The sequence below is a fragment of the Eublepharis macularius genome, chromosome 14, assembly GCF_028583425.1.
Source record: "Eublepharis macularius isolate TG4126 chromosome 14, MPM_Emac_v1.0, whole genome shotgun sequence".
Classification (NCBI taxonomy): Eukaryota; Metazoa; Chordata; class Lepidosauria; order Squamata; family Eublepharidae; genus Eublepharis; species Eublepharis macularius.
In genome coordinates, this window is record NC_072803.1 from 58,585,493 (window position 1) to 58,612,172 (window position 26,680).

A 26,680-nucleotide genomic window follows, 5' to 3' on the forward strand; every position below is an offset into this window, starting at 1 on the left:
AGGAAAACCAGAGCAGAGCAAATTTTTTGCAAGAGACACTTCTCTCTCTTGCAAAAAACTGCTCCGCTTGGGTTTTCCTCCAGGAGCTCGAGGACGGGGTTGACTACACTTCCCATGTAAACCTGCGGGAACCTGACATGTGAAGAACACGTGCTGGGCGTCTCATGTGGTTTAGCTCTCTGATATACCAACACAAGCCCAGTATGTAAAACCAGAGAACTGGCCAGAGACACGTGGGCTCCTGGGGGATCCTAGGTGAGCATTCTAACACATTCTACCTGCCATACCTTCATGGCACCCCCAGGCTTTCCCCAGTGCATCTCAAATGTTTTTATCTTGGCTCCTTCTTCTAAACCTGCTCTCCTTTCTGCCTCAGCTATGGGCCCCAGAGGGGTGCCATGGAGATTCACACATGGAATACCTGCATGTTTGCAGCTGCCGTTGGTTGTGATTGGTGGGTTGGGCTGAGAAAGGACAGAACTGGACTTCTTAATATTATGCATATCAACTGAGCAAAATACTGCAAATCAGTTCCTTTCCTCCAAGATCAGGGTTGAATGGTAGGTGGGTTGCTGACAGGTGGATCCTTACAGGTACGAGGAGGTCAGGCCTTTGTGGATAAGGCCAGCATCTCCACAAACCTCACATGGACCAATATGGTGGACACAAAACATAACCAGTCCCCAGCTGCCAGGGGGTGGATGGATCCTCTCCTTCCTTAGAACTGAACATTTCCATTTTCATCTTGGATCCCTCCAGGGGAGGGGAGGAGAGGGTCTCCCATAACATGAGAACCCGAGCAGCTAGCACATAACCATAGTGGGCAGGATCCTCTCAAGTAACCTCCATGATCTTTTAACTAGTTGGAATTTTTAAGTGAAGAGGGGTAAGTGAGAGAGTGAAGAGATGCATCATCTATTTCAGAGCAACATTATGTTGCAGCCTACTTCTAAACATACAATCGCACAATACAGGAATGGGCTAATGAATATGTACAGCAGGGTTTTGGACAGCTGAATTCCCCACTTGGGGAAAAAAGTCTTTCTTTTTCAAGCACTGCAGTCAGTCTGTCGATGTCAATTCAAACACTGGTTTATTAGCCTAGATTGTGCCACTTTTTGTATAACCAAAGTCAGCCAAACTTTTGGACAAATGGGGGGGGGGTGAGTGAATCATGGGGGTAATCTGGTTACTTTTCCAGCTTCTGTTCCTACAAGCGCTTGGAAGTTCTTTGGGCATCCAGATGCTTTGCATTCAAATTAAATCCATGTTTGGGTCGTGAGTCTGTTTTTTGGTACTTTTGAGCAAATTTGTTCAGGTTAACTCGATCTCTTTCTTCCTGGAGAGTTCATAGGCCTTCTATTTTTTAAAAAAGCTTTTTAAGCATAATGAGGTGGAAACTCTCACCTCCTTACCAAGGGAGGTCCACAGAATTTATAACCGGGTTTGTCGAAACTCACTCTGTCTTCAGCAGGAAACAAAGAGACTGCACAATGAAATCTGGTGTTGCTGGTGTGAGAATCACAGAGGTCATCTGGAATTTATGCTGGTATGTGTGGCAGGAGTACATCCCAACTAGACGTGCTAGACAAAGAGGCAGGATTCCAAATGCTGTATGCCTCTGCTGTCAGTTCACAGTGGGCACCTGGTTCTGATGAAGGCTGAACTCTTTGGCTTTGAGGCGTAGGCTGGCAATGCTGTTGGCCATGTTCACCCCTTGGGTGGGTGTAGTGGCACCACTGGAACTGTAGGAAGGCACTGTGCTGCTAGAAATGGAGGCCGGTGCAAGGAGAGAGACAAAAGAGAAAACCATGGGAGAAGTGTTGTTAGTCTCCAAAGCGAATGTAGTTAGGGTTCCAAGTAGGGGTGTGCACCTCAAAAAGATTTGGATTTCCCACTTCGGGTTTACTGAAGTGGGGAAAAGATCTGGGAAAACTTGAATCCCAAAGTTGCAAGTGGCTTTGGGATTCGGGTATTAAAACTTCTTTGGAAAGCTTTGGGTAGAGCTCAAAGCAGCACTTTTCTTGTTGTTTGCAAACAGCAAGAAAAGTGCTGTGTCTGTTGCCGCTCTACCTGAAGCTTTCCAAAGCATTCCAAAGCACTTTGGAAAGCTTTGCTTTGGTTTTTCCAAATCAGCTCCGCAGTGCTGGGGCCTTTTCGGAAATACCGAATTAATCCGAATCCAGCCCAATTCGGATTAAAACCCCAAATCAGAAACCTGAAATGCACACCCCTAATTCCCAGTGCAGTTTTGGCAAATGTTGGGAGATTTGGGGGGAGACGCCTGGGGTTTGAGGAGGATGTGATCTCACTTCTGTGCCACCTCCTTTAGTCCCTGAGGTAAAGACCATAGTGTTATTACACATTACTAAGTACCTAGGGACACTCAGGATTGTATGTGTAGTCCTCAGTTCACATGCAGGCTGTTCTTGCTCTGAGCACATAAATAACATTTCTATGGGAGCTCCATTAGTGTGACTGCATCTGCAAGTGATTCCAGAGAGCAATGCACCAATTCAGCTCTGTTTTTGCTGTGAGAACAAGTACTGTAGGCTCCTTTGAATTGCCAATTTGCATTTCTTTAAGGTGTGAGAAAGTGTCAAGATCTGCATTTCAATTAATGGATGTGGGGGAAACTGGGATACCTTTAGCAGCTAATATCAAACGTGAATGAATTCATGCACAGCAAACTGAAGTGTGACTGTGTGAGAGAGTGCATGGAAAGTTGAAGGGTGGGGACATGTGAAATGAGTTTCACTTCAGCATCTCTACTTAGTAATGTGTAGGGAGACTCTATGTGGAGGCCATTTTTTCCTCATATTTTTTCTTCAACTTTTTTCCTCCATTTTTTCCCCTTCCAATTCCTTGGAGGACAGAAAATTGGGGCAGGCAGCTGGTAATTCCCCATGTTAGGCGGGTAAATGGGAGGCCTAGCTGTCTGGGACATTATTAAAGGCTTGGCAGGTTTGGCTATTGAAACACTGGACACCTGAATGGGGCCAGGGTGGAACATGGTTTAAGCAAGCGCCACATGAGGGCAGCATTGGGGAAGTCAGCTCATGTGAACATTGCTAGAGGAAATTTGGGGGAAGCGCATAAAAATGGGTCAGCTGAGGATATTAAGAATGAACTGCCTTGGTGGGGGCTTGGAAACTGGTTGATGTTGAGGCAGTAGAGCCTACTCCCACTTTTCCTCTTTCTAGTGATCAAACAAAACAATTTTTCTGTGAATTTTTCTCCATTTAATTTTCAGATTTGCTTCTAGAATCATCTAGATTTCTACCCGAATTCTGCAACTTGAAATTGCCCAGTCTTGCTTCCAAAGAAGTGGTGCATTAGGAATCCTCTACGGTTTCACTATTTATTTCCAAATTTGGCACAGAACGCTGTACACGAGTAATTTGTCACAACTTTCCAGTACCCTGTGTCTTTCTTGTATGCAATCACTGATAAAACATTGCAGTAACAAAACACTGCAAAAAACACCCTGGTGTGATGATACACATAATTGCATCAGGCTTCCTTGGTGTGGGATTTTATTGATGTACATGTGTGCTTGTGTGCGTTGATAAAGGGCAACAAACATTTTTGATGCAGTTGGACATATGATCACATTAAGATTTCTTTGTGGTGTTATCAATAGACATGTAGATAAAGGGGAAAGAGATGCAACTGAAGAGTAGAGACTGAGGTCAGCTGGGCATGCTCCAATTCAAGAATTAGTTTTAGAAATCTCTAAAATCAGAAATAAGGAGGAGAGGAATTTGGTGCTGCATCAATAAAGGAGTGGAAGATTAATTCAAAAAACACACCTTATGCTTTTAAAGATCCAAACCCATTGCACTAATCTAATCTAACAGATAACTTAATTTTCAATTCCTGGTCATTGATAAAGATATGGGTTTACACTCGTAAATTGCATTTCCATTGAAATGAAGGATGCTCGGTTTTTAGAATGGTGCTTTCTTTGCTTTACCCAGAAAAGTAAGCATCTTTGGGGGAAGGAAACATATCCTTTTCCTGACATCAGGTTAACTGGAACACTGTTGTGATTCTTACTTACTAGCTTTAAAAGCCCCCTTGGGTAGCTGTGTTTTGGGACACACGGGATTTGAACTTACCTGTATGGGGATGTGGTAGACCAGGAGAGATAGTCTGGGCTCAGGGTGGTAGGTCGGGGGGCCATGGGTTGTTCAATGGCTGCATCTTGGCTGTAGGATTTGAGAAGAGAGGCTGACCTGTTGGCTAGCATGGCTCTTTCATTACGGCGGAATTTGGCCCTTCGGTTTTGAAACCATACCTGTTGGAGAGAAGAAAAATCTGCTTACCCGATCGACAAACCAGGGCAAAGGTTGGATGCATAGAAATAGGACACTGTTTCGGTGAACTCTTTGTGATTTCACGCTCCTTCTTTCCAATCAGTGGCAATTTCATGATGACATTGACAAAGATTTATGGTATTAAATGTTCAGGCAAAACAGGTGCACAGATACAAGAGCGCAGGCCATCCTAGCTTCACAGCAGCCTCAGTGGCTTGCTAACAGCTTCTGTCTCCTTGTAACCCCTTTGCCAGCCAATTCCAAACTGATTTCTTTCTCCTTCATCGCTGATGTGCTCCCCCTCAACAACACTGTACAGTTTTCAAGTTGCTCATGCTTTTGAGTTTATTCTAATGTGCAGTTGGATATGTGTTGTGCCGTGGAAATTGGGGTTTTGTGCAGATGAGCATAGAAGGAGTTTTTTTCTCCTCTCGGGTTGTTTCTTAATAATTTTTGTGGTTAGTATGTTGGATGGGGACTGGGGATACCTGGGCTCAAATGTCCTATTCTGCTCTGGAGCTCAGCAGAGGAACGTCAGCTGATCACTTCCTCTCTCTGCTTAACCTACCTCACTACTAGGGTTGCCAGCCTCCAGGTGGGGGCTGGAGATTTCCCGGCATTAAAATTGATCTCCGGGCCACAGAGATCAGTTCCCCTGGAGAAAATGGCTGCTTTGGAGGGGGGCTTCATGGAATTATACACTAATGAGGTCCCTCTCCTCCTCAACCCCTGACCTCTCCAGGCGCCACCCTCCAAATCTCCAGGAATTTCCAAACCTGGAGCTGGCAACCCTACTCACAGGGCTGTTGTTAGGATGAAACCTAGGGACAAGCGGAGGATGGAGCAGTTTTGCCAGTCCCTTAAATTGCATCTGTTCTCTTGCTTTATCTGTGAGTCTCTCTACACATTACTAAATACCTAGGGACGCTCAAGTGAACCTCATTTCACGTGTCCCCCCTCCAATTCTCCATGCACTTGATCGCACAGTAACACTTCAGTTTGCTCTGTGTCATGTGTTTGATATCAGTTCCTCCTCAACTTCTAAAAGTATCCCAGTTTCTCCCACTTTCCACCTCCATTCGTTGAAATGCTGATCTTGACACTTTCTCACACCTTAAAGAAATGCAAATCGACACTTTGTACATACTGTGCTCCCAAGGCAGCAATCAAATGGGGTAGTCTAATATTGAATGCAGAGGGCTATCAAAGGAAACGACAGTATCTCCCCTGTTGCAAGCGGCAGGCAGCACAAAGCCTCTGGATTCCTGAACCTATAAACTCCTTATTAAGCTACTCACCTTAGAGACCCTTAACTGAAAGAGCCAGGATGGGTAGCTGTGTTTGTCTGTAGCAATAGAAAAGAGCAAGAGTCCAGTAGCACCTATAAGATTAACAAAATTTGTGGTAGCGTATGAGCTTTCGTGAGCCACAGGTCATTTCTTCAGATACAGCTAAAATGTGAGTCCATCTGTCCTTATATCTTGGAGAGTGGAGTGATTGCAGAAGCTGAATGATAATAGCTGGTGAATGACAATGGCAGGTGTGATTGAATAGGGTGGGGTATGCAGAGAGGTGGTGGGTGTGGAGAAATTAACTCTGGTAATGAGACAGGAAGCCAAGGTCTCAATTCAGTCCAGGTGGATGCATTGTCTTGAGCTCTGTTTTCAGTTGCAATTCAGCAACTGGGGAGAGACTGCTGAACTGCAACTGATAATGAAGCTCAAGACAATGCATCCCCCTGGACTGAATCGAGACCTTGGCTTCCTGTCTCATTACCAATGCTGATTTCTCCACACCCACCACCCCTCTGCATATCCCACCCTATCCAATCACGCCTGCTATTGTCATTTGGCTTCTGCAATCACGCCACTCTCCAAGATATATGGACAGATGGACTCACATTCTAGCTGTATCTGAAGAAGTGAGCTGTGGCTCACGAAAGCTCACACCCTACCACAAATTTTGTTAGCCTTATAGATGCTACTGGGCTCTTGTTCTTTCCTATTGAAAGAGTCAACTGAGACCACCCACAGCTCTGGTCTAGCTTTGACACTCAGTGGGGTGCCATACCCCTGCCAGAGCTCTGTATCTGTTGACATTTCACAGACAGAATAGGGACATTCTTGGGTATGCATGACATCCCTAAAGATTGCTACTGGATCCACCACCACCCCTTTCCCACTACTATACATTGTCAAAAGCTTTCCTCCTTTTGCCAGATCCATTTGTATACTGATTTCAGAGCTAACAGCATCTCTCTGAAGATTCACTGGGAAAACAAATAACTGTCTTATATAATTGCAGCAACTGAAGCTAGAAGTGACGAATTACACTTGAATGGCAAGTGAACAGACTCACGTGTATTCCTCCCTGTTCACTTGTACTACACTCGATCACGTAGAGTGGATCATGTCCAAACTACAAGTGACGCCTGACACAGGTTGGACACTTGTCAGCTTCCCTCAAGTTTTGATGGGAAATGTAGGCAGCTTGGTGGAATGTTCGACAAGTGACAGTTGAAATGTCCATTGGACAGCAGTCAGAGAGCCAAGCTGCAAGACCAGGACGCCTACATTTCCCATCAAAACTTGAGGGGACAAGTGTCCAACCTGTGTCAAGCATCACTTGTAGCTTGGCTGGTAGTGATCGAGTGGAGTGCAAGTGGAGAGTAAGTGAACAGGGAGGAATACACATGAGTTCACTCGCCATTCACGTGTAATTCGTCACTTCTAGCTTGGCCCTGAGAGAGCCTAAGAGCCAAAACACATGAGAAGAAATACCCAGGTTCAGCACGTGTTCTCTTACCTCAAGGTTTGCCGGGATCTGCAGGCGTCCTGGAAGCTTAAAGTTTAGCATTTACAGAGCAGCAGGAAGGGAAATACAGGCGCCTGTATTTCCCTTCCCCTTCCTGCTGCTCTGTAAATGCTAAACTTTAAGCTGCCAAGACACCTACACTTCCCAACAAACCTTGAGGTAAGAGAACAAGTTTAGCATTTACAGAGCAGCAGGAAGGGGAAGGGAAATACAGGTGCCTGTATTTCCCTTCCTGCTGCTCTGTAAATGCTAAACTTTAAGCTTCCAAGACACCTACACTTCCCAACAAACCTTGAGGTAAGAGAACAAGTTTAGCATTTACAGAGCAGCAGGAAGGGGAAGGGAAATACAGGCGCCTGTATTTCCCTTCCTTCTGCTCTGTAAATGCTAAACTTTAAGCTTCCAGGACGCCTACAGATCCCGGCAAACCTTGAGGTAAGAGAACACGTGCTGAACCTGGGTATTTCTTCTCCTGTGTTTTGGCTCTAAGAGCATGAATTTACAGGCACACACACTAGAGGCGCAAGTGCCCTCTCTTCTGAGATTTAACTTCCAAAGAATGGAAGAGGGGGGCACTGAAATCAAGGATCTGGTGTCTAGCAACAACCAGTATCAATTTTAATTTTTTAAAAAATGGCATGCCCAAATTTACCAGAGTGGAGATTGGAAAAATAGGAGCCCTCCTTGGTAATTTGGATACTCAGTATGAAGACCAGGGCTTTTTTTCTGGGAAAAGAGGTGGTGGAACTCAGTGGTGGAACTCAGGACCACACAATAACGTCACTTTGGGTCAGCTGGAACAAGGGGGGAGTTTTTTAAAGTTTAAATCGCCCTCGGCAAAAATGGTCACATGGCCGGTGGCCCCGCCCCCTGATCTCCAGACAGAGGGGAGTTTAGATTGCCCTCCGGCGCCAGCGGCGCGGAGGGCAATCTCAACTCCCCTCTGTCTGGAGATCAGGAGGCGGGGCCACCGGCCATGTGACCATTTTCAAGAGGTGCCGGAACTCCGTTCCCCCGTGTTCCAGCTGGAAAAAAAGCCCTGGTGAAGACCTTTGATGGGCAGCGACAGGGCGCATGCGCTCTTGCTGTGTCCCTTGCCCACCCCTCTCACCTGCACTCTGGCTTCACTGAGGCTCACCCTCCGTGCCAGCTCCTCCCGTACAAAGGCATCCGGATAGTGCGTCCTCTCGAACACCCTCTCCAGTGCCTGGAGCTGGCTGCTGTTGAAGGTTGTGCGGTTCCTCCTTTGCTTCTTCTTCCGCTTGGCGGAGCTGCGGGTCGGGCTCAAGCTCTCTCCTATGGGGGGGAACAAAAACGTTTGGTACATAGTGCATAGTGCAAGAATTCGACCATTGTTTGGATTCCTAGCCAACCCTGCAGTTTCCTCTGGAAGTTTTAGGCAGTGAAATGATGGCTGTATGCTTGTGAGGGGAAAGAATCTCATGAGACTTGGGGAAGATCTCTAGGGCTGGCATGGGTTGCGGTTTTTAAAAAGGGCTGGAGGAGAGAGGGCAAGGAGGATTACTTTTTCTGAATCTTGGGTGCAGGCAGAAATAGTAGTGGGTGATGGCCCCCCACCCAAATGCCACCTGAGACAACGGCCTCACATCACCTAACAGCAGATCGCAACTCGCAATCTGCAAACTCACAGAACCACTTGCTTTACTTGAATGGTTGCCATTGGTTGGAACTGTATTTTTGGCTACGGCTTCTGAGCGAATGCAATAAAACGTTTGAACTGAACTGGGCACTATATGGCTTTCACCCACATGCAAGTAGCTGCTTTTCCACCCCTCACTTTCCAGCAGCTTACAGCATAAGATGACAGCAATAGGTCCTTGCCCCAAGAAGCATACAATCTAAAATGTGACTGATGGAGGCAATGGGGGAAGGAAAGAAGATGGAGGCTGGGGTAGAAGAGGGGAGGGGGGTATATGTTTATTCATTTATACAAACTTAGGGGAAGAGGGTTAAGGGTTTGTGCCAAAGGACTGTGTGCATATGCATGCATGCATTTTAGTTTAATTCTCCACTGAAATACTATCCAGCGCACTTTCTGCTAGGCAAACATCTGGCTTCCATTTGTTCCCTAATGGCGGGAAAAGGAGTTATTTTGGAATGGTTTTGAAATTTGGAATAGTTTTATGACAGCCCTTTGATTTGTTCCCTGGATTCCTCTGCTGTATGTCAACTTTTAGCGGCTGTGATGTGGGGAACTCTGGCCTGCCTGGAGAATTGCTCACTAATAGGGCCCTCACCATGCTGTCAGGAAATGTTACCAGCAGAAGGCATGGAACCTGTAAAAGTGATATGAGCGAGGGCCCTGTTCTCTGGCTTTCAAGAGACCTTTGGCTTTCGCAGTTTGCCGTCTCTCACCCACAGCTGGGACTAGCACTGCAGCCCGCAGATATACAGAAGAGTATGGAGTTTACAAACACAGAGAAAAGGCATAGAATGAGACATTAGGTGCAAAAATTCAGCTTCCGGGCTGTGTCAATTTCCCATTTTTTAAAAAAGAATCAAATTACTAGACTTTATGGCTGCAAAAAGTATGGTGTTTAGAATGTAGGAATTACTTTCTAAAGGCAAGATCTGGGTCCTATAGCATCTTAAAGGCCAACTACATTTCCAGGGAATGAGTTCGTACCTCAGAAATCTAGTTGGTCCTATTGGACCCGGACCTTGTTCTTCTATCGCAGACCAACATGGTTACCCACCCGAAACATTCTAAAAGCAAGGAAACCTAGTTCCTCTTCTTAAAAGAGAGATGAATACTGAGAGCCAAGCTACAAGTGATGAATGTCACTTGAACGGCAAGTGAACAGACTCGTGTGTATTCCTCCCTGTTCACTTGCGCTCCACTTGCGCTCCAGTCCCTTTTTGCCATTTTGGGCCCAATTTTGGCCCTGAATGGCCAGGATTGGGTCCAAAACAGCCAGGATAGGTGATGTCAGGGGGGGTGGCATATGCAAATCGGTTATGCTAATGGCACACTTCTGGCAATGTCAAGGGGCGTGGCATATGCTAATGAGCTATGCTAATGAGTTCCTCCAGCTCTTTTTCTATGAAGTGGCCCCTGGAGTCATGTGACTTCTTCCTTGCATTCTTAAGTGGTACACATGATTCTTCTAAATCTATAGACTGGCTTCAGTCCTTCCTCCATCCAAATTCTGGGTGCAACCAAGTCCTTACAACCTCTTTCCACCAAGTCCCCTAACTTGAATTCCAAGTTAACTCCTCATCGGTCTAGTTCTCTCCTATTATTTTTCCACAGGGCAAAGATTTCAAAAGTATATTGGACCCACAGGAGGAAAAGATACTTAAACTGAATTTTCCAAAATTCTCAGAAGTTTAAAGGCTTTCCTCCAGAATATGACTTGCTCATTATGGAAATTCAAAAAATAGAACGGCACCATATTTTTCTTAGCTCCCAATATTTATTTAGGGAAAGATGATGTTATGGAATGAAATCTCAAGTTCATGAGCTTCTGTATTGAGAAAGAGGGACTCCTGGGCTTAGACTCAAGAGAGCTGAGTAAAATCTTTGTCCAGCTGCTAAATGTATTGGAGGACCTTCCCCTGTCCTACCTTGTCAGCTTTTTGTAAAGATAAAATGGCAAAGCCCTCATGGAGTGGAGAACCATTTTTTATATGGAAAAAATAAAGGTGGAACATTCTGAACTGAACTGTTGTCGAGAAGTGCCTGTGATTCCAAACATATATATTTACATTTACAAAGATTTGTATCCTGCAACTTTCCACTGTGTTTGCATTTTCTTTTGCAACAGAAGAGATGCAGCCTGCAGTTTAAAAGAACAAACGTCTTATCAAATCAGATCCTAAATCCAAAAAGCTAAAAATTGGCAAAATCTAAAAGGTGTTTTGAAACAAGAGAAGAGAGCATAATATCCTGGAATAAGATTGGAAGTTCTGAAAAACTACCCTGTCTCGCAACATAACAACAATAAAAGCATGTAACATTTTAAAAAGCAGAAAAGTACACTAAAAACCAATTGACAAAATACCTGACAAATAAACGAACTTCGACACGGTGCTGAAAACATAACGGTCAGTGCCAAGTGAATGAGCATACTGAGAACATATTAGAAACCACGATGTAACATCCATGATCCATGAAGGTCACGTGTTACCATATCTGCCTGATTTCTGATAGCAGGGCGAAAGGAAGCAAGACTTCCAAGATGACACAAACAGGATCCTACCAGACGTCTTCCTGACTCCACCATTGTGAACACCTGTTAAGACAGAGTGCTGCTCATTTGATATACTGTAGCAGGCCAGCATGTTCCACTGCAGCTCCTTATTCAGCTTTTGTCAGGTGGCAACAAGGGGTTTGATAAGTTTCCACCAGCCCCTTAACAACCTCAAGTTCTGGCCTTCTCCTGTGGGCACCTGCCTGCTAGCTTGGCTTCTGGAATGCCAGCTCTAGTTAGAGAAGAAATACATGTTGCAAATTACCTGGGGATGCTCAAGTGCAGGATTTTATATGTAGTCCTCCTCAATTCACATGCAGGCTGTTCTTGCACGTGAATGCCGCTTTCACATAGGGATCCCATTCCTCCAGTGGGGGTGGGGGAGCCCTCACTTTTGCCCTCCACCCCCTGCCTCCACTTACCTGGCTGGTTGGGGAGGAAGGCACAAGAACGGGCCTCTCGGGTGTGCTCCCAGGGTGGTGTGACAACGTCACTGAGATCAATGTGCCGCCATCCAGGGTACTCCCACGCTTTACTGCAGGCTAATTGGGGCCCCAGATGGGTTGAATTGGGCCTGTTCGAAGCTCAAATCAGCCTGCTGTGAAGCATGCGTGCACTCCTGTGGATGTGCGGCGATGTCATCGGAAGTGACGTCATCATGCAGCCATGGGACTGTGTGCACGAGAGGGAAACATGAAGACATGAAGAAGAAGGTAGGAGCCAGGGCTTTTTTTCAGTGGGAACATGGTGGAATGGAGTTCCGGAACCTCTTGAAAATGGTCACATGGCTGGTGGTCCCGCCCCCTGATCTCCAGACAGAGGGGAGTTGAGATCGCCCTCCGCGCCACATGGCGCGGAGGGCAATCTCAACTCCCCCTGTCTGGAGATCAGGGGGCGGGGCCACCAGCCATGTGACCATTTTCTCTGAGGGCAACCCACTGAGTTCCACCACCTCTTTTCCCAGAAAAAAAGCCCTGGTAGGAGCCATGTCTTCCCTCTCCTGCCAGGAGGGTAAGGTGACCTGGCAGCCCTACTCTCATGGGAGCTCCCTTTGTGTGACTGCATCTGCAAGTGATTCTAGAGGGCAGAGCAATAATTCAGCTCTGTTTTCACTGTGGAAACAAGTACTGTAGGTTCCTTTGACTTGCCAATTTACAGGTCTTTAAGGTAGGAGAAAGCATCAAGATCTGCATTTCAATGAATGGATGTGGGGGAAACTGGGATACTTCTAGCAATTGAAGAGGAACTGATATCGAACATGTGAATGTATTCACCTGTAGCAAACTGAAGTGTGACTGTGAGAGCAAGTGCATGGAAAGTTGGCGAGGAGACACGTGAAATAAGGTTCACTTGAGCATCCTAGGTACTTAGTAATGTGTATTTCCACCCTTAGACTGGTTTATTATCATCACCAGAGTCATCACTTGGTTGAATATGAAGCGCTGGTTTTATATTGTGAGAACACCGATCCATCTAGCTAAGAAGCAGATTTTTATAGAGAAGGGTCATTTCTCAACATTTCCTCCAGGCAGTCCTGGAAACGGAGATAATGGGGACTGAACCTGTGACGGTCTGCATACAAAACATGCATTTCACTGGCAGTCAATTCTAACTTTGTCAGTCCTATTGTCAGTTCTAAGGACGGCAGTCCATGGCAGATAGACCCCCAGACCCCTCCCAGTAAGCACTCCAGTGCATTGGTTGAAAAGGCCTTTATTCAGAGATCCATTAAGTTCATGGGTACATCCATAGATGGGAAAGGTTGGCAGGAATGATTATACAAGCAAAGGCACGATTGATATAGGGAGTACTATTCCCCCCTCCATTGGAGCAGTTTGCATTTAGGCGCAAAAATCTAAGAAGCTGTGTGAGAACATAATAGCTTAGTCTGGATAGAAACGGCAGAAGATTACAAAGAAAGCAAAGTATTTCTCTCTCCCCTGGGAAATGGTTACGTTTTTGGTTCCAGCTACAAGGCCAGCGGCCGCATATTTCCAGAGATAACAGGCTGGTTATCAGCATTAGTACTTTTGTTTTCAGGCAAGCCAAGAATGGCATGGCATGTGGCTACCTTACAAAGCACGAAGTGAGCATGGCATAAAATCATACAGTAGATCAATACAGTAAGCAGATCAGATCAATATATCAGTTCAGAGAATACATCAGTGGCATGGGTGTGTGCACACATGACACCTATACTATCTATTCTGGGCCTTCTGCATGGAAAGCATGTGGGTTGTGCCCCTGCTCCTCAAAACACAATCAAAATATAGCCAGTGCTCCTCTCAATGCCACACACTGCACAAAGCCCTCTAGATTTTCTTGCTATGAGGGCAAATCGAAGTTATAACCTTATATTCTTCTGTGAGCAAAAATTGAATTCTCTCTTGATTGCAGTTAAAAAAATTGTTGAAAGACAGGGTTTTTTTCAGCAGGAACACGGGGGAACGGAGTTCCGGAACCTCTTGAAAACGGTCACATGGCTGGTGGCCCCGCCCCCTGATCTCCAGACAGAGGGGAGTTGAGATTGCCCTCCACGCCGCTCAGGCAATCTCAACTCCCCTCTGTCTGGAGATCAGGGGGCGGGGCCACCACCCATGTGACCATTTTCTCTGAGGGCAACCCACTGAGTTCCACCACCTCTCCCCCCCCCAAAAGCCCTGTTGAAAGATATGTTCTTTCCTTGTTGTAGATGGAGCTTCATTTGCACTTTGAAAAATATCATTTGTAACTCCAAAATCCAGGGAGAAATTTGGAAGAGCAGAATTTAAGAAAGAATCCTAACGCAAAGGACAGCTTACTGAGCTCCGTGTCTTTCCAGCCAAATCCTTTGTTCGCCATTAGCACGGCTTCTCAATTGCTGTTTCCTTTAGTAGTCTTCTCTTATCCAATATAATTGAAAGGATCAAAATAGCCTGGAGGGCATTAGCTGAAAATTCTTCCGAAGAAAAATAAATGCAACTCCCTTCTAACGTCTTTCCTCAAAGCTTTGAAAGAGTTGTTCTGTTTTGGTTTGAAATAATGATTGCAGGGAAATGTAACCTCAGACTGCAGGCACCTCAAAGCAAATAAATAGTTTTTATTAATTAACATTAGTCCTTAGCAAATGAAATCCCAATTTGATCTGGGCTGTCCAAATTAGCAAAAATAAACAACTGCTGCTGAGGGCTCTTAATGTGGATTTAACACATTTACACTCGGTCTTAAATCAGAAAAGGCCTGCAGGGACGTCTTCGGTTAGCCAAAAATGCGTTTGGAAAAACATTGCTTTTCTTTATTCCCATGATGGTTCTTGGTAAACAAGTGACTTCCTTTACAGCCTGAGAGTTGAACTGCATGCTCAGAAATGCGACGGAGCCTTTCCTACACTGCACCACATCAGACTGTAGGTAGGGGATTGATCAGCGGTCTTTTGCCCTCTCAGCTTACCATTTCTTAGCTGCCTTTTAGCAGGGCCGGATCGAGGGTGGGCAGGGGGGGTAGCCTGCCCCTGGCACTATCAAAGAGGGGGCACCAGGTGCGGCTGCCAGCTGCCAGGAGAGCGCTGCGGCTTGCCATGCGGGAGGCTGAGTGCAGCGTTGGGAAGCCCTCGCCTGCCTCGCTGATGGGGTGTCTGGCTTGCCGCGCGTGCAGGACCTCCCAGCCCTGCGCTCAGCCACCCATGCAGCAAGCCAGCTGCCCCAGCACATGCCGTTGCCGCCGTTGCCACCACCAGCTCCACTGCGCACCACGCGCTGGGATGGCTGGCTGGCCGCACAGGTGGCACAAGGCAGGCGAGCCACGTGGAGGGCCTCCTAGCCCTGCGCTGAGCCGCCCCCGTGGGAAGCTGGCTGTCCCAGCGCACACCTGCACCACCGCTGCCAGCTCCATGGCACACCAGGCACTGAGGCGGCCGGCTTGCCACGCGGGAGGCAGGCCTCCCACCCTGTGTGATGATGTCACAGGAGTGGCATCATCACACAGTGCTGGGAGTGCACGCACGTGCTGCGCGCGCACACAGAGGGCTGGACAAGGGTTGCACCGGGTGCCAGCAACCCTAGATCCGGCCCTGCCTTTTAGCCTTGCCAGAAGAGCCACTATATACTAGTATGGCAAGGTCTTAAAATCATGATCTGGTTCCCCTCCCCCCTCATTTTCATTTTGTAACATCTGACCTGATGAAGAGAGCTGGTGAACTCGAAGGCTTGCACACTATTATGTGTCATTGGGTTGGTTGAGTTCTTGGCTTTTTGGTGCTTGCCCTGCCGTCAGCCTAGCCCCAAAATATAGAAAGAAACCTAAAGAGAACCTTTAATACTCTTTTCATGCAGCCAATCCAATTCGTTGTTTTGTCAGGGCTCAGGGCTTTTTTTCAGCTGGAACGCGGGGGAACGGAGTTCCAGCATCTTTTGAAAATGGTCACATGGCTGGTGGCCCCGCCCCCTGATCTCCAGACAGAGGGGAGTTTAGATTGCACACGGAGGGCAATCTAAACTCCCCTCTGTCTGGAGATCAGGGGGCGGGGCCACTGGCCATGTGACCATTTTTACCGAGGGCGATTTAAACTTTAAAAAACTCTCCCCCCTTGTTCCAGCTGACCCAAAGTGACGTCATTGCGTGGTCCCGGAAGCGTGCACGCACTTTGTGCATGCGCATGTGGTACCAGGGGCACCACCTCTCGCCAGTAGTTGCCCCCTGTGCTGGCAACCCACTAAGTCCCACCACCTCTTTTCCCAGAAAAAAAGCCCTGCCAGGGCTCAAACATCAGCTTCAGCCTCCTTGGTTGCCAACAGTTAAACGCTGACTGGCTGACAGGATCCTGGAGTTCTCTAGGATCAAATGTATGTCCCGAGTCCAAAATGTACCCTTTGCTCTGCCAAAGAGCAATCCTTGGCATAGGACCTTGGTTAGCTGGCAGGGGCAATTTGCTTTCGGTGCCATAAGGCATGGAGAACTGGAACCCTCAGCTCTTTAAGTATATAGGTGGCATCCCTGCCTATGAAGACGCTTGGGCAGCTTGTGAGGGTGTAAGGGCATCCAACACTGCCAAGACACCATTTGGAGCCCCTCCTTTGGAAGAAGCAGAGCTGAAGCATGCCAGACTGGCTCCCCGTCTGCCTGTTGTGCCTTCCAGTTCAAAATCTGCAGTGAAGCTCTCAAATGAAAAGGAGTGTGCATGGAATAATCCTGGCACTGTTAAGAGGGGTCCCGCCCCCAGTATGGTGGAATCCAAAGGAAATAGCCATTGAATGAGTGGAATATATAGGGGAGGGAGTTGGCTGAGAACAGGGGAAAGGCCTTAATGTCTGTAGAAACTAGTTAGCCATTTTCACACGTCTTTACCTTTGTGCAAAACTCACGTCTGATTCTGTTTCATGGTACAATGACGTCAGAAATCATGCCATGAAGATGCCTTTGTGAGTTTTGCGTGATTTTGCAAGAGGGTAAAGAGGTGTGAAAATGAGAGAAAAGAACCCCAGGTCGCCTACTGTTTGTGAGACGTTTGCAAATAAAGCCAGCAAAGCTTGGCCTGCTTGCCATTCATCACAACCTCCAACCTCATCCTTTGGTCGTATCTTGCAATTGGCCATTTCCACACACGGTGAATAATGCACTTTCAATGCACTTTCAATGCACTTTTCAATGCACCCTTTGAAGTGGATTTTTTGTTCCACACATGGAAAATCAGTTTCAAATGTTCACTAAAGATTATTTAAAGTGGATTATCCAATGTGTGTGGAAGCAGCCACTGATATGCTGCATAACTACAAAGAGGGGAGGTACGATCTAAAGTGCAATACAGTGGGAGTCAAGAGAGGGAGGAAAGGAAGGAAAGAAGAGGAGGGAAACTGGGAAGTTTTGTTTCAGTGGTGTAAGAGGGGATTTAAGGGGATCTTGTGGGTTCTAGCCTTTGTAGCTGTCTCAAGAAAAGATTCTGAAGTACGGGTGGCAGGCCTTTGCCTGGCAACCTCAGGAGCTTTGGGGGGCAGGTCTTGGGGGGAGAGCATCACGGACACTGTGATGTCACTTCTGGGCAATCACTGGAAGTCATGATGACACATCTATACAGTGCTCTAGGAATTCTCCCAATCTCTATGGTATAGACCAAAGAGACTGAAGAAATTCCTAGAGTGCTGCAGATGGTGTGATGGCACAATGAAAGGCAGAAGGAGGAGCATGGTAAGACTAATCTGAAAGGAAAGCCACCATTTTAATAGTCCCCAATTTATGGGGACTAGTGTTGCCCACTATGGGTTGGGAAATTCCTGGAGATTTGGGGGGTGGAACCTGGAGAGGGTGGGGTTTGGGGAGGCAAGCGGCCTCAGCAGAGTATAATGCTATAGGCTCCACCCTCCAAAACAGCCATTTTATCCAGGGAAACTGGTCTCTATTGGCTGGAGATCAGTCGTAATTCTGGGAAATCTCCAGCCACTACCTGGAGGCTGGCAACCCTACCTATATACCTGGTGGTCATTCTTACTTGTCTGAGGGAAGAGTCTGCAGGGACAGTTCAAGGTATTTTGTGGCCTCAAGAAAGGTACATTTGTCCCTGACTGTGCCCATGCCCCCCCTGACCTGGCCAATGGCTGCAGAACTGAGTGCCACGCAAGAAGGGCCACTTCATAAGCCACAAAGTCCTCTGTTTTCAAAGCTAAGCAGCTGTCACAACCACACTCTTGATTCTTTGCGGTCCTGTGCTGAGGCTGGCTGAAAACCAAGGGGCCTGGCTGTTTAAAAAGTGTTTCCTTCCCCATACCCTTTTGTCTAGGATTGTCACTCTGGTAGTTAAGCTTCCATCAATAACAGAACCCCGCTTCCTCCTTTTATGTTTCTCTCCTGGCTGTCTTACACACCAGAGGTTTTTTGGTGGGGGGACACACATGTGTGTTTGTAAGGGTAAGCTGGAGGCTTTGGGGGCTTCTGTTTCCCCCCCCTTCAATCTCCCCTTCTCTCTCTTTGTCAGCTCCCTATCAGAAGCTGGTCAGAATAACCCAGCCGTCTTCAGCGATTTGTGTAGGATTGTCTAAGCAATCAGTTCATATCAAAAATCATGACTAAAATAAATCTTTAATAACGATCCATAAATCCTAAAAAGCACAGATAATTGGGAGCAATTCGTAGACAGATAAGTGAGGCAGAATACTTAAAAGAAAGTATGAAAATGTATCTTTCTAACTAATCCTGTTACTGACAAAGAACCTTGACACTTTCCTCCGGGGAACGGACTCGGAGACTGAGCATCTTGGCACAGCCTAACAGGACCTGTCCATGATATCAGTCTCGAGAGAAGTCTGGATTCTGGTCTTGCCAATATAGTTCCAACGCAGGCTAACAGATTCATAGATTTTTCTGCAGCCTAGGATTTGGGGAGGGGAGGGACTCTGGGGGTGGGGGTGGGGTAAAGTCAGAATTTATGGGTGCAGGCCCAACATTTCCCTCCATGCCTGCTCTTGACCAGCCACTTCAAAAGCCCAGCTAATGGGGATTAAGGTGCCAAGGGGGGAAATTAATTATGATCCATGGTGCTTGACAGCTTGGCCAAATAATAATTGGCGATGGGAATCAGTTTCCTTTGGTTAGCTCATAGATCACCATATACCTGTCTGTTTCCTTCCTGGGATGTAATTTTAAGATTTAACTGCCCTCATGCCATCAGATAACCTGAATTATTCTAGGGGTACATTTAGCCTTTCATAACTAAATGGACTGTGATCTGGGAAACCCAGGTTCGAACCCCAGCTTTGCCATGGAAGCATGCTGGCTAACTCTGGGCAAGTCACTCACTCTCAGCCTAACCTACCTCTCGGAGGTTTTTTAAAAAATATTTTTTTATTTTAAAACTAATCAATGGAGCGGAACAATGGAGCAGGAGGGCTGGGAGGACGCACGTGCCCCTCCCCATCCACCCACTGCGCCCGACTGGGAGCGCAGGCAGCCGCCGTGCGCCGTCCCAGCTGCTCGCTGCACCAATGGGGCTGGCTTGCTGCATGATGATGTCACGTGCAGTAATGTCATCACGCAGTCCAAGGCGCGCGTACACTCTCTGCCCATGCGTAGGGGCAGCCTCGGGTGCCAGAAACCCTGGTGCCGCCCCTGGTTTCACCAGTGGGGGCAAATAGCAGCTCTCTATGCCCGGAAAATGACACAAGGTGGAAAGGCTTAACTCCTTTCTCTGATTCAGCAGCACTTGGGAATTAAGTTCCAAGCATGCAGCTTCCAGAAGGTATCTGTAAACAGGACATGCGGGGGGAAAGAGGACATATTAATTGGAGGAAATCTGTGATCAGATATCCACTTTAAAAAAGTACTCAATAGCAGCAAGTTGGAAAGGGGTTGATGTGTGTGGGAAGAGTCTTTTTCACCCAAGTCTTCTTCCTGACCTTGGCTGTTTCCACACTACTCGCCTTCATTCGGAAAGCTGCAGAACGTCGTGGGAAAAAAGTGGAAGATAGCGTCGTCTCGCGTGAGTTTTGCACGACATCGCGCAAAACTCGTGCAAGAAGACGCTATCTTCCGTGTTTTTTTCACGACGTTCCGCAGCATTCCAGATGAAGGTGAGTAGTGTGGAAACGGCCTTCATCCGGCTCCTTGCATGCATCCTATCTGGAGCAAACATCAGTTCTGGAGGGTCATTTTGTTTGCTTGATTATCCTATTTATCGTCTGCCTTTCTCACTGAGACTCAAGGTGGATTACACTGTGCGAGTCAATACGATCAGTGGCTCGGACAGTCTAATAATAATGCACTAGGGTACGGATTGCAGAACTTTGAATGCAAACAGAAATCTGATACAGAAACAAAACATAAGCAATTAGATATGACATATTAAACGAAGCAGAAGCTACCCAGTAGGTTCGCACAGCAGTATAGTCCTTAGCACCTGGACTTAACCAAGGCATCTTTTTGAACAATTTCCTTACAGTACAGTCCTCCTAACCTGTGTAAAAAAGCTCCCTTGTATAATTCAATCAGTCCTTTATTGGCATAAAAATACATAAGAGTGAAGCATGATATACAGACTGCATTAGAGTTACAAATAAATAAATATACCGTCAGAATAGTTCTTTATAACTTATCAGAGCACTGCTTAATAGCACGTTTCAGAAATACAGCCACCTTCTCAGTTACATCTGGAGAGGAGTCATTCAGAATGAAGTAGATTTTAGTGGGATTGAAAGGTCTTATCTTATTTTCCTGAACTGAACGTATATATTTGCTACGAATTTCTACATAAAAGGGACAATAGGAAGAAGATGTGAGATTGTTTCAATGCAACCTAGCTTAAAGGACAACGGTGGTGTTCACACGTCGTTAACGTCACGCAACATCGTGCAACACTCACGGAATGGTGGCATCTTCATAGCACGATTTCTGACATCACCCCATCATGATTCCATTTTTGTGGCACGATGACATCAGAAATCGCACTATTAAGACGCTAGCATTCCATGAGTTTTGCGTGTTTTTCTGGAGGTGTTTACAGGCGTGTGAAAATGGACAATATCTAGCGGAATATGGAGCCTCTTGAACAGGGATTTTTTTCAGCTGGAACGTGGTGGAACGGAGTTCTGGAACCTCTTGAAAACGGTCACGTGGCTGGTGGCCCCACCCCTGATCTCCAGACAGAGGGGAGTTGAGATTGCCCTCCGCGCCGCTCCAGCGGCGCAGAGGGCAATCTCAACTCCCCTCTATCTGGAGATCAGGGGTGGGGCCACCAGCCATGTGACCATTTTCTCCGAGGGCAACCCACTGAGTTCCACCACCTCTTTTCCCAGAAAAAAAGCCCTGCTCTTGAATAATTCAGTTGTAGATAGTTTGTGGAGAGCCAGGAGAGTAGGAGCCCTTAAGGCTGACACAATGGAATGGGGGAAAGAATTTTAACCCCCCCCCCAGGGGCTAACCTTCCCTCCACCCCTTTTAGAAGGATACTTGCAGAGGCAGAATTTCTTTTTGCCCCTCATGGCCAATCAGGCCTGGGAGTGGAAGCACAGTGACTTTTGCTGATCTATGGGAAGGAAAGTATGCATGCCTTGGTATTTGCATTCTTTCACTCTGTCATCTAGTCACATCTTGACTCCCCCCCCCCCCCCAGAGGCAAAAGAGAAACAAAAGAGTGCCAAGCATCAGAAAATCCAGGTAAAGAGGGAGTCTTGCAGTACAGGATTTAATTTTTTTTTTTTGCTAACACTTGTGGAAAAGAGAAAGTAGTTTGTGCTACAGGCAACCTCAGACAAATCAAACCACTAAATGTGGACACCTTTTGATTTCCAGTCAGATGTTTTTGCCACAGTCAAAACCCTCCTGGCAAGAGGCCTTCTGGTTCTCAGAAGGCTGGGGGCCAAACTATACCAGACTCCAAGACTGGAATTCCAGATGTGCAATTTTGGCCCAGACTCGGTTGGGAAGGGGGGAGGGAGATAAAGTCGATCAAGTCCGGTCCTCTGCATCATTTCTCTGATTGGAAATGTCCTCCAACCCCCACCTCCCCCCCCCCCCGCCGTGCTGCTTCTTGCCATGGGAGGGGGAAAGATACATGCAACACATGTATGGCATTTTAAACAGGCTCAGAGTGAGACAGATGCATTTGAAATGGTGTAGCAGGGAAACTAACCCCCCCCACACACACTCTCTTCTGTAGCCCCTGGCCCTGATTCAACACCTCCTCCCACACAGTTGCTTTTAGGGCCATACAACATGTCTGGAGTTCCAATCATGGAACTCAAAAGTCATGTGAAGTTTGCCCTCTGGAGATTCCTTCGTTGGGGGGTGGGAGTGGGGGGACTGAAGTCAGGGCCGAGTCAGCTGCTGGGACTTCTGGTTGCCCCTGCCATTGCAAAACTCTTTCCCCCAATTTCGAAGGGTTTCTTCTCGTGAGCGGTCTGTATGTGCCAACTTGCAGTGTTGACACTATCTCCTTAAAATGGCTGGCAAGGTTACCTGGGTGGTGCCTAGATGGAAACTGAATTTCAGAATTCCAATTCCACAATATGGGTTCTTCTGAGTTAAAAACCATACGTTGACACACAGCCTTTGAATTTTAGGATTCGCATCAGAATTTGGAATTGGTTCGGGCTTTCCTTCACCTGTTGAAGGGGGATGACTGAAATACTGAAATATTGACTGCTACTAAAAAAATCACTGGATATCAAACACATTGCCATCTGCTCTGCCCCTGATCCCAGTTAACAAAAGATGCTCGCTTGGAATCTAGCCAAAACACAGAGTGGGGAACTACACCCAAGGGACCCTAAAGAACGTACAAGAATGCGAATGAAAATTAATTATGTATATATATTAATATTTAAAGTGACCCAGTGCATATAATTCCTTGCTTATAGCAATAAATAGAAAATAGAGAATTTCATACAAAATGTCATTCAAAATTCAATATACAACTGTTGATGCAGAGATCAGCATTAAAACATAACACCAGTAAACAGACATAGTTCATTCAACAGACGGCCAAGGAACAAGCATATTCATGCTGACGCTGTAAGTCTTTTAAAAGCATTTTGAAAGACTTATAGTTGTTGGCTGATTCCGCACACGTTGGATAATGCACTTCCAATCCTCTTTATAGATCATTTGGAACAGATTTTTTCATGTCCGGAACAAAAAATCCACCTCAAACGATTGATAAAGTGCATTGAAAGTGCATTATCCAAGGTGTGCGGAATCAGCCAGTGTCTGACTATGAAGGTTTTTTTGACTGACGCGCTTGGCATTGGGAACATCTCAAAGCCAGTTCGGTGTAGTGGTTGAGAGCAGCAGGACTCTAATCTGGAGAACTGGGTTTGATCCCCCACTTCTCTGCTTGAGGCCAGCTGGGTGACCTGGGGTAAGTCACAGCTTCTTGGAGCTCTCTCAGCCTTACCCACCTCACAGGATGATTGTCATGAGGATGATAGTAACACACTTTGTAAACTGCTCGGAGTGGGTATTAAGTTGTCCTGAAGGGCAGTATATAAGTCAAATATTATCAGGGCTTTTTTTCTGGGAAAAGAGGTGGTGGAACTCAGTGGGTTGCCAGCACAGGGGGCAACTCTTGATGGGAGGTGGTGCCCCTTGTACCACATGTGCACGCGCAAAGTGCACACATGCTCCCAGGGCCAAAGATGTCACTTTGGGTAAGCTGGAACAAGGGGGGGGGGAGTTTTTATAAGTTTAAATCGCCCTCGGCAAAAATGGTCACAGAACTCTGTTTCACTGCATTCCAGCTGAAAAAAAGCCCTGAATATGATTATTATATCATTATGCTCAACATTCTTAAATTGGTGTCCCCAGTTATGGAATGCTCTTCCCCCAGTGAGAATCACCAAAGCCTTAGCTTGAATGATCTTTTGAAAGGATTGCAGGGTTTTTTTCATAGCTGATTGGTCACCTGTTGGCTCCTTTTAGCCATTCCCTCCTTCTGTACAGAAACGCTTTTGAGTGCTTTTAAAAAAATGTTAAAGTACAGTAAATTACAAAAGAAAGCACTTTATAAAGTTTAAGTGCTTCTGTCAGGAAGACTTGGGAAGGATCTTTGCAGTTATCAATATGGCGTCTTAAAGGCAATTTACAATGATATATTTGCAGTACCATTGTTGGCCTCCTTGTACAAAACCCCCTGTAGATAGGTATAATAAGACACAGGCCATTCTTGACAGCTGCCGTATTTTTCTAGAAGTGGGAAACTTGGGGGCGGAGGGAGCTGTCCCAGAGTGAAAGACAAAGCTGGGGAAATACTGCAGGTGAAAAGCCAGAACCTGTAACCAGGGCCGTTTCCACACTGCTCACCGACCACGGAGCATCGCGCCAAGCTCCCGGATCGACAGCGTTTTCCTGGGGCTGTCATTCCAGGAGCTTGGCGCGATGTTCTGTGGCTGATAAGCAGTGTGAAAACAGCTCAGGTCTGGGTGTATCCAGTTCACCATTCCCTTATAACAGAGCAACTGCTGCCAACTTTTACACATTTACACCCTGATTTTATGCATGTGTGCTCAGAAATAAAGGTCAAATTCCATGGGGCAGAATTTGGTGACTGCAAATCCAGATGTGTTATTAGGCTTTAAAAGCAACCATGTGTGTGTGTGTGTGGGGGGGAGGGAGCTGGGTCCACAGTACTGGGGGAAGGAGGGATTTCTATTTCCCCTCTCTGCATGGTTTCCCTGATTGAAAATGACACCCCAGGTGGTTTGTAGCCATGTTAGAGAAATACTGTATGCACCTATACTGTCTTTAGTTTTCTTACTGGGTTTGAAAGCAGCTTGAAGAGAGGAATTATTTTTGTTCAGAGAAACAGTATAGGAGGAAGGAGTGAATCCTCCCACAGCGGATTCCTATCCTATATCCCTCCACTTGATTTTAGGTCCATAGAGTTCCCAGGTCCCTATGCTTTCCTGGCAAGGTGGGGAGACCTGGGACTTACTTGGGGTCGATCCCTTACATGTGTGCGCTCCTGGCAAGGTGCAATCAATCAATCAATCAATCAATCAATCAATCAATCAATCAATCAATCAAACAAACAAACAAACAAACAAACGAACGAACGAACGAACGAACGAACGAACGAACGAACAAACAGCCTTCAGTCTTCCTGTGCTTAATCAGGCCAGGGCTCATTTCGAGGGGGAACACGCAGGAACGCAGTTCCGGCAATTCCTCAAAGAGGTCACATGTCAGGTGGCCCCGCCCACCTGACGCTCGGCCATTTTGGGCACGTTTCGGCCTGGATTGGGGCCAAAACAACCCGGATCAGGCCTCTGACAGGTGGTGGATCACTCTCCCGCTCATCAGTGATCTGATCCTGACCATTTTGGGCCATTTTCAGCCCATTTTTGCCATTTTGGGCCCAATTCCAGCCCTGAATGGCCAGAATTGGGCCCAAAACAGCCAGGATAGGTGATGTCAGGGGGTGTGGCATATGCAAATCAGTTATGCTAATGACACACTTCTGGTGATGGCAAGGGGCATGGCATATGCTAATGAGTTGTGCCAATGAGTTATGCTAATGAGTTCCTCCAGCTCTTTTTCTACAAAATGACCCCTGAATAAGGCTTATTCCTAAGTAAATGGGGAGGACAGGCTGACCATTTTAACCGTCATGGAATTCCTGGTGGGCTGATGGCCTCCCTCCCACACACACTTGGGCCAATCCCCCTTGAGGTATAGGAGCTGTGCGGAGCCCAGGGGAGGCGGCTCCAGGCCCGAGTGAGCCAGCTGGGCACAGTATGCCAATGGCTGCACCTGGGACAGGTGGACCTGCAGGGAGCATGCACCCAAGCCACCCCCAATGTGGGACTGGCTGACTTCTTCTACATCCCTCCTGGGGGGTGAGGCCTGGGCAGGCAGTGCGGCGGAGCCTTCTTCCGGGGCTGTTTTTCCCACCGAGCCCGCTGTTGCAAGAAAATGTGTCTAGGATGGGGGGTGGGGGGGTGGCCCTTGCCCCAGATCTAGAAGAGGGGCAGTATTTTATGGGCTGGCAGAAGGGTGGACTCCCCTTCTACCGAGGTCTTCACTTCTCCTTTTCTTAGATGCGTTCTTGGGAAGGTGCTGGCTGCTTTCTAATAAGGAAAAACAAACGGGATGACCACTGGTGAAGAATCAAAGGGGTGTTGGAGAGCTACTTATGAGTAAGGAAAGGGAAACCAGAGAGCTGGTGTTGGACAAGGGAGACCTCCCTTCAAATCTCTGCTCATCCAAGAAGCTGATGTTGGGCCAGTCACCCAGTCTAACTGATCTCTCAAGGTTAGCTCCTTTGAGCTCCATGTAGGAAACTTGGGACAAAAACGGGACAGATAGAAACAGGAAGTGGGTGGACTCCTTGACATTTGCATTCTGTCATTACTAGGGCTTTTTTTCGGCTGGAACGCGGTAGAACGGAGTTCCGAAACCTCTTGAAAATGGTCACGTGGCTGGTGGCCCCGCCCCTGACCTCCAGACAGAGGGGAGTTGAGATTGCCCTCCGCGCCCTCAAGCGGCACAGAGGGCAATCTCAACTCCCCTCTGTCTGGAGATCAGGGGGCGGGGCCACCAGCCATGTGACCATTTTCTCCAAGGGCAACCCACTGAGTTCCACCCCCTCTTTTCCCAGAAAAAAAGCCCTGGTCATTACACAAACTAGCAAGACCATAGCCACCAATCCCCACTCCCACCTCCAGCCACCCCAGGAGGATCAAAGCCAGAAACAACGGGTTCAGCATGTTCTTTTCATGCAGAAAGTCCCAGATTCAAATCTCTGCACCTCCATAACTTGGGGGGGGGGGGAAGAGACCTTTCTTTGCCTGACTCCTGGCCAGCCAGAACAGACGAGAGTGGGAAAAACGGACTGATGGTTTAAATTGGAATAAGGAAAACACTAAATGACACTGC

At 47.0% G+C, this 26,680-nt stretch overlaps 1 protein-coding gene across 2 annotated transcripts in view; it reads right to left on the reverse strand.

The window, feature by feature from the left end:
• Positions 1-1,074: 1,074 nt before the first annotated feature.
• PRRX2 (paired related homeobox 2) overlaps positions 1,075-26,680 on the reverse strand; it is a 136,998-nt gene continuing 111,392 nt past the window's right edge. Inside the window, exons 2-4 of one of the 2 annotated variants that reach the window (XM_054998234.1) lie at positions 8,245-8,429; positions 4,122-4,300; positions 1,075-1,763 (exon numbers count right to left, since the gene is read on the reverse strand). In XM_054998234.1, coding sequence (XP_054854209.1) covers positions 1,628-1,763; positions 4,122-4,300; positions 8,245-8,429 — 500 coding nt within the window. In that variant the 3' untranslated portion in view covers positions 1,075-1,627. Of the gene's footprint in view, positions 1,767-4,121; positions 4,301-8,244; positions 8,430-26,680 lie in introns of both variants that reach the window. The other variant, XM_054998233.1, reaches the window with a different exon arrangement.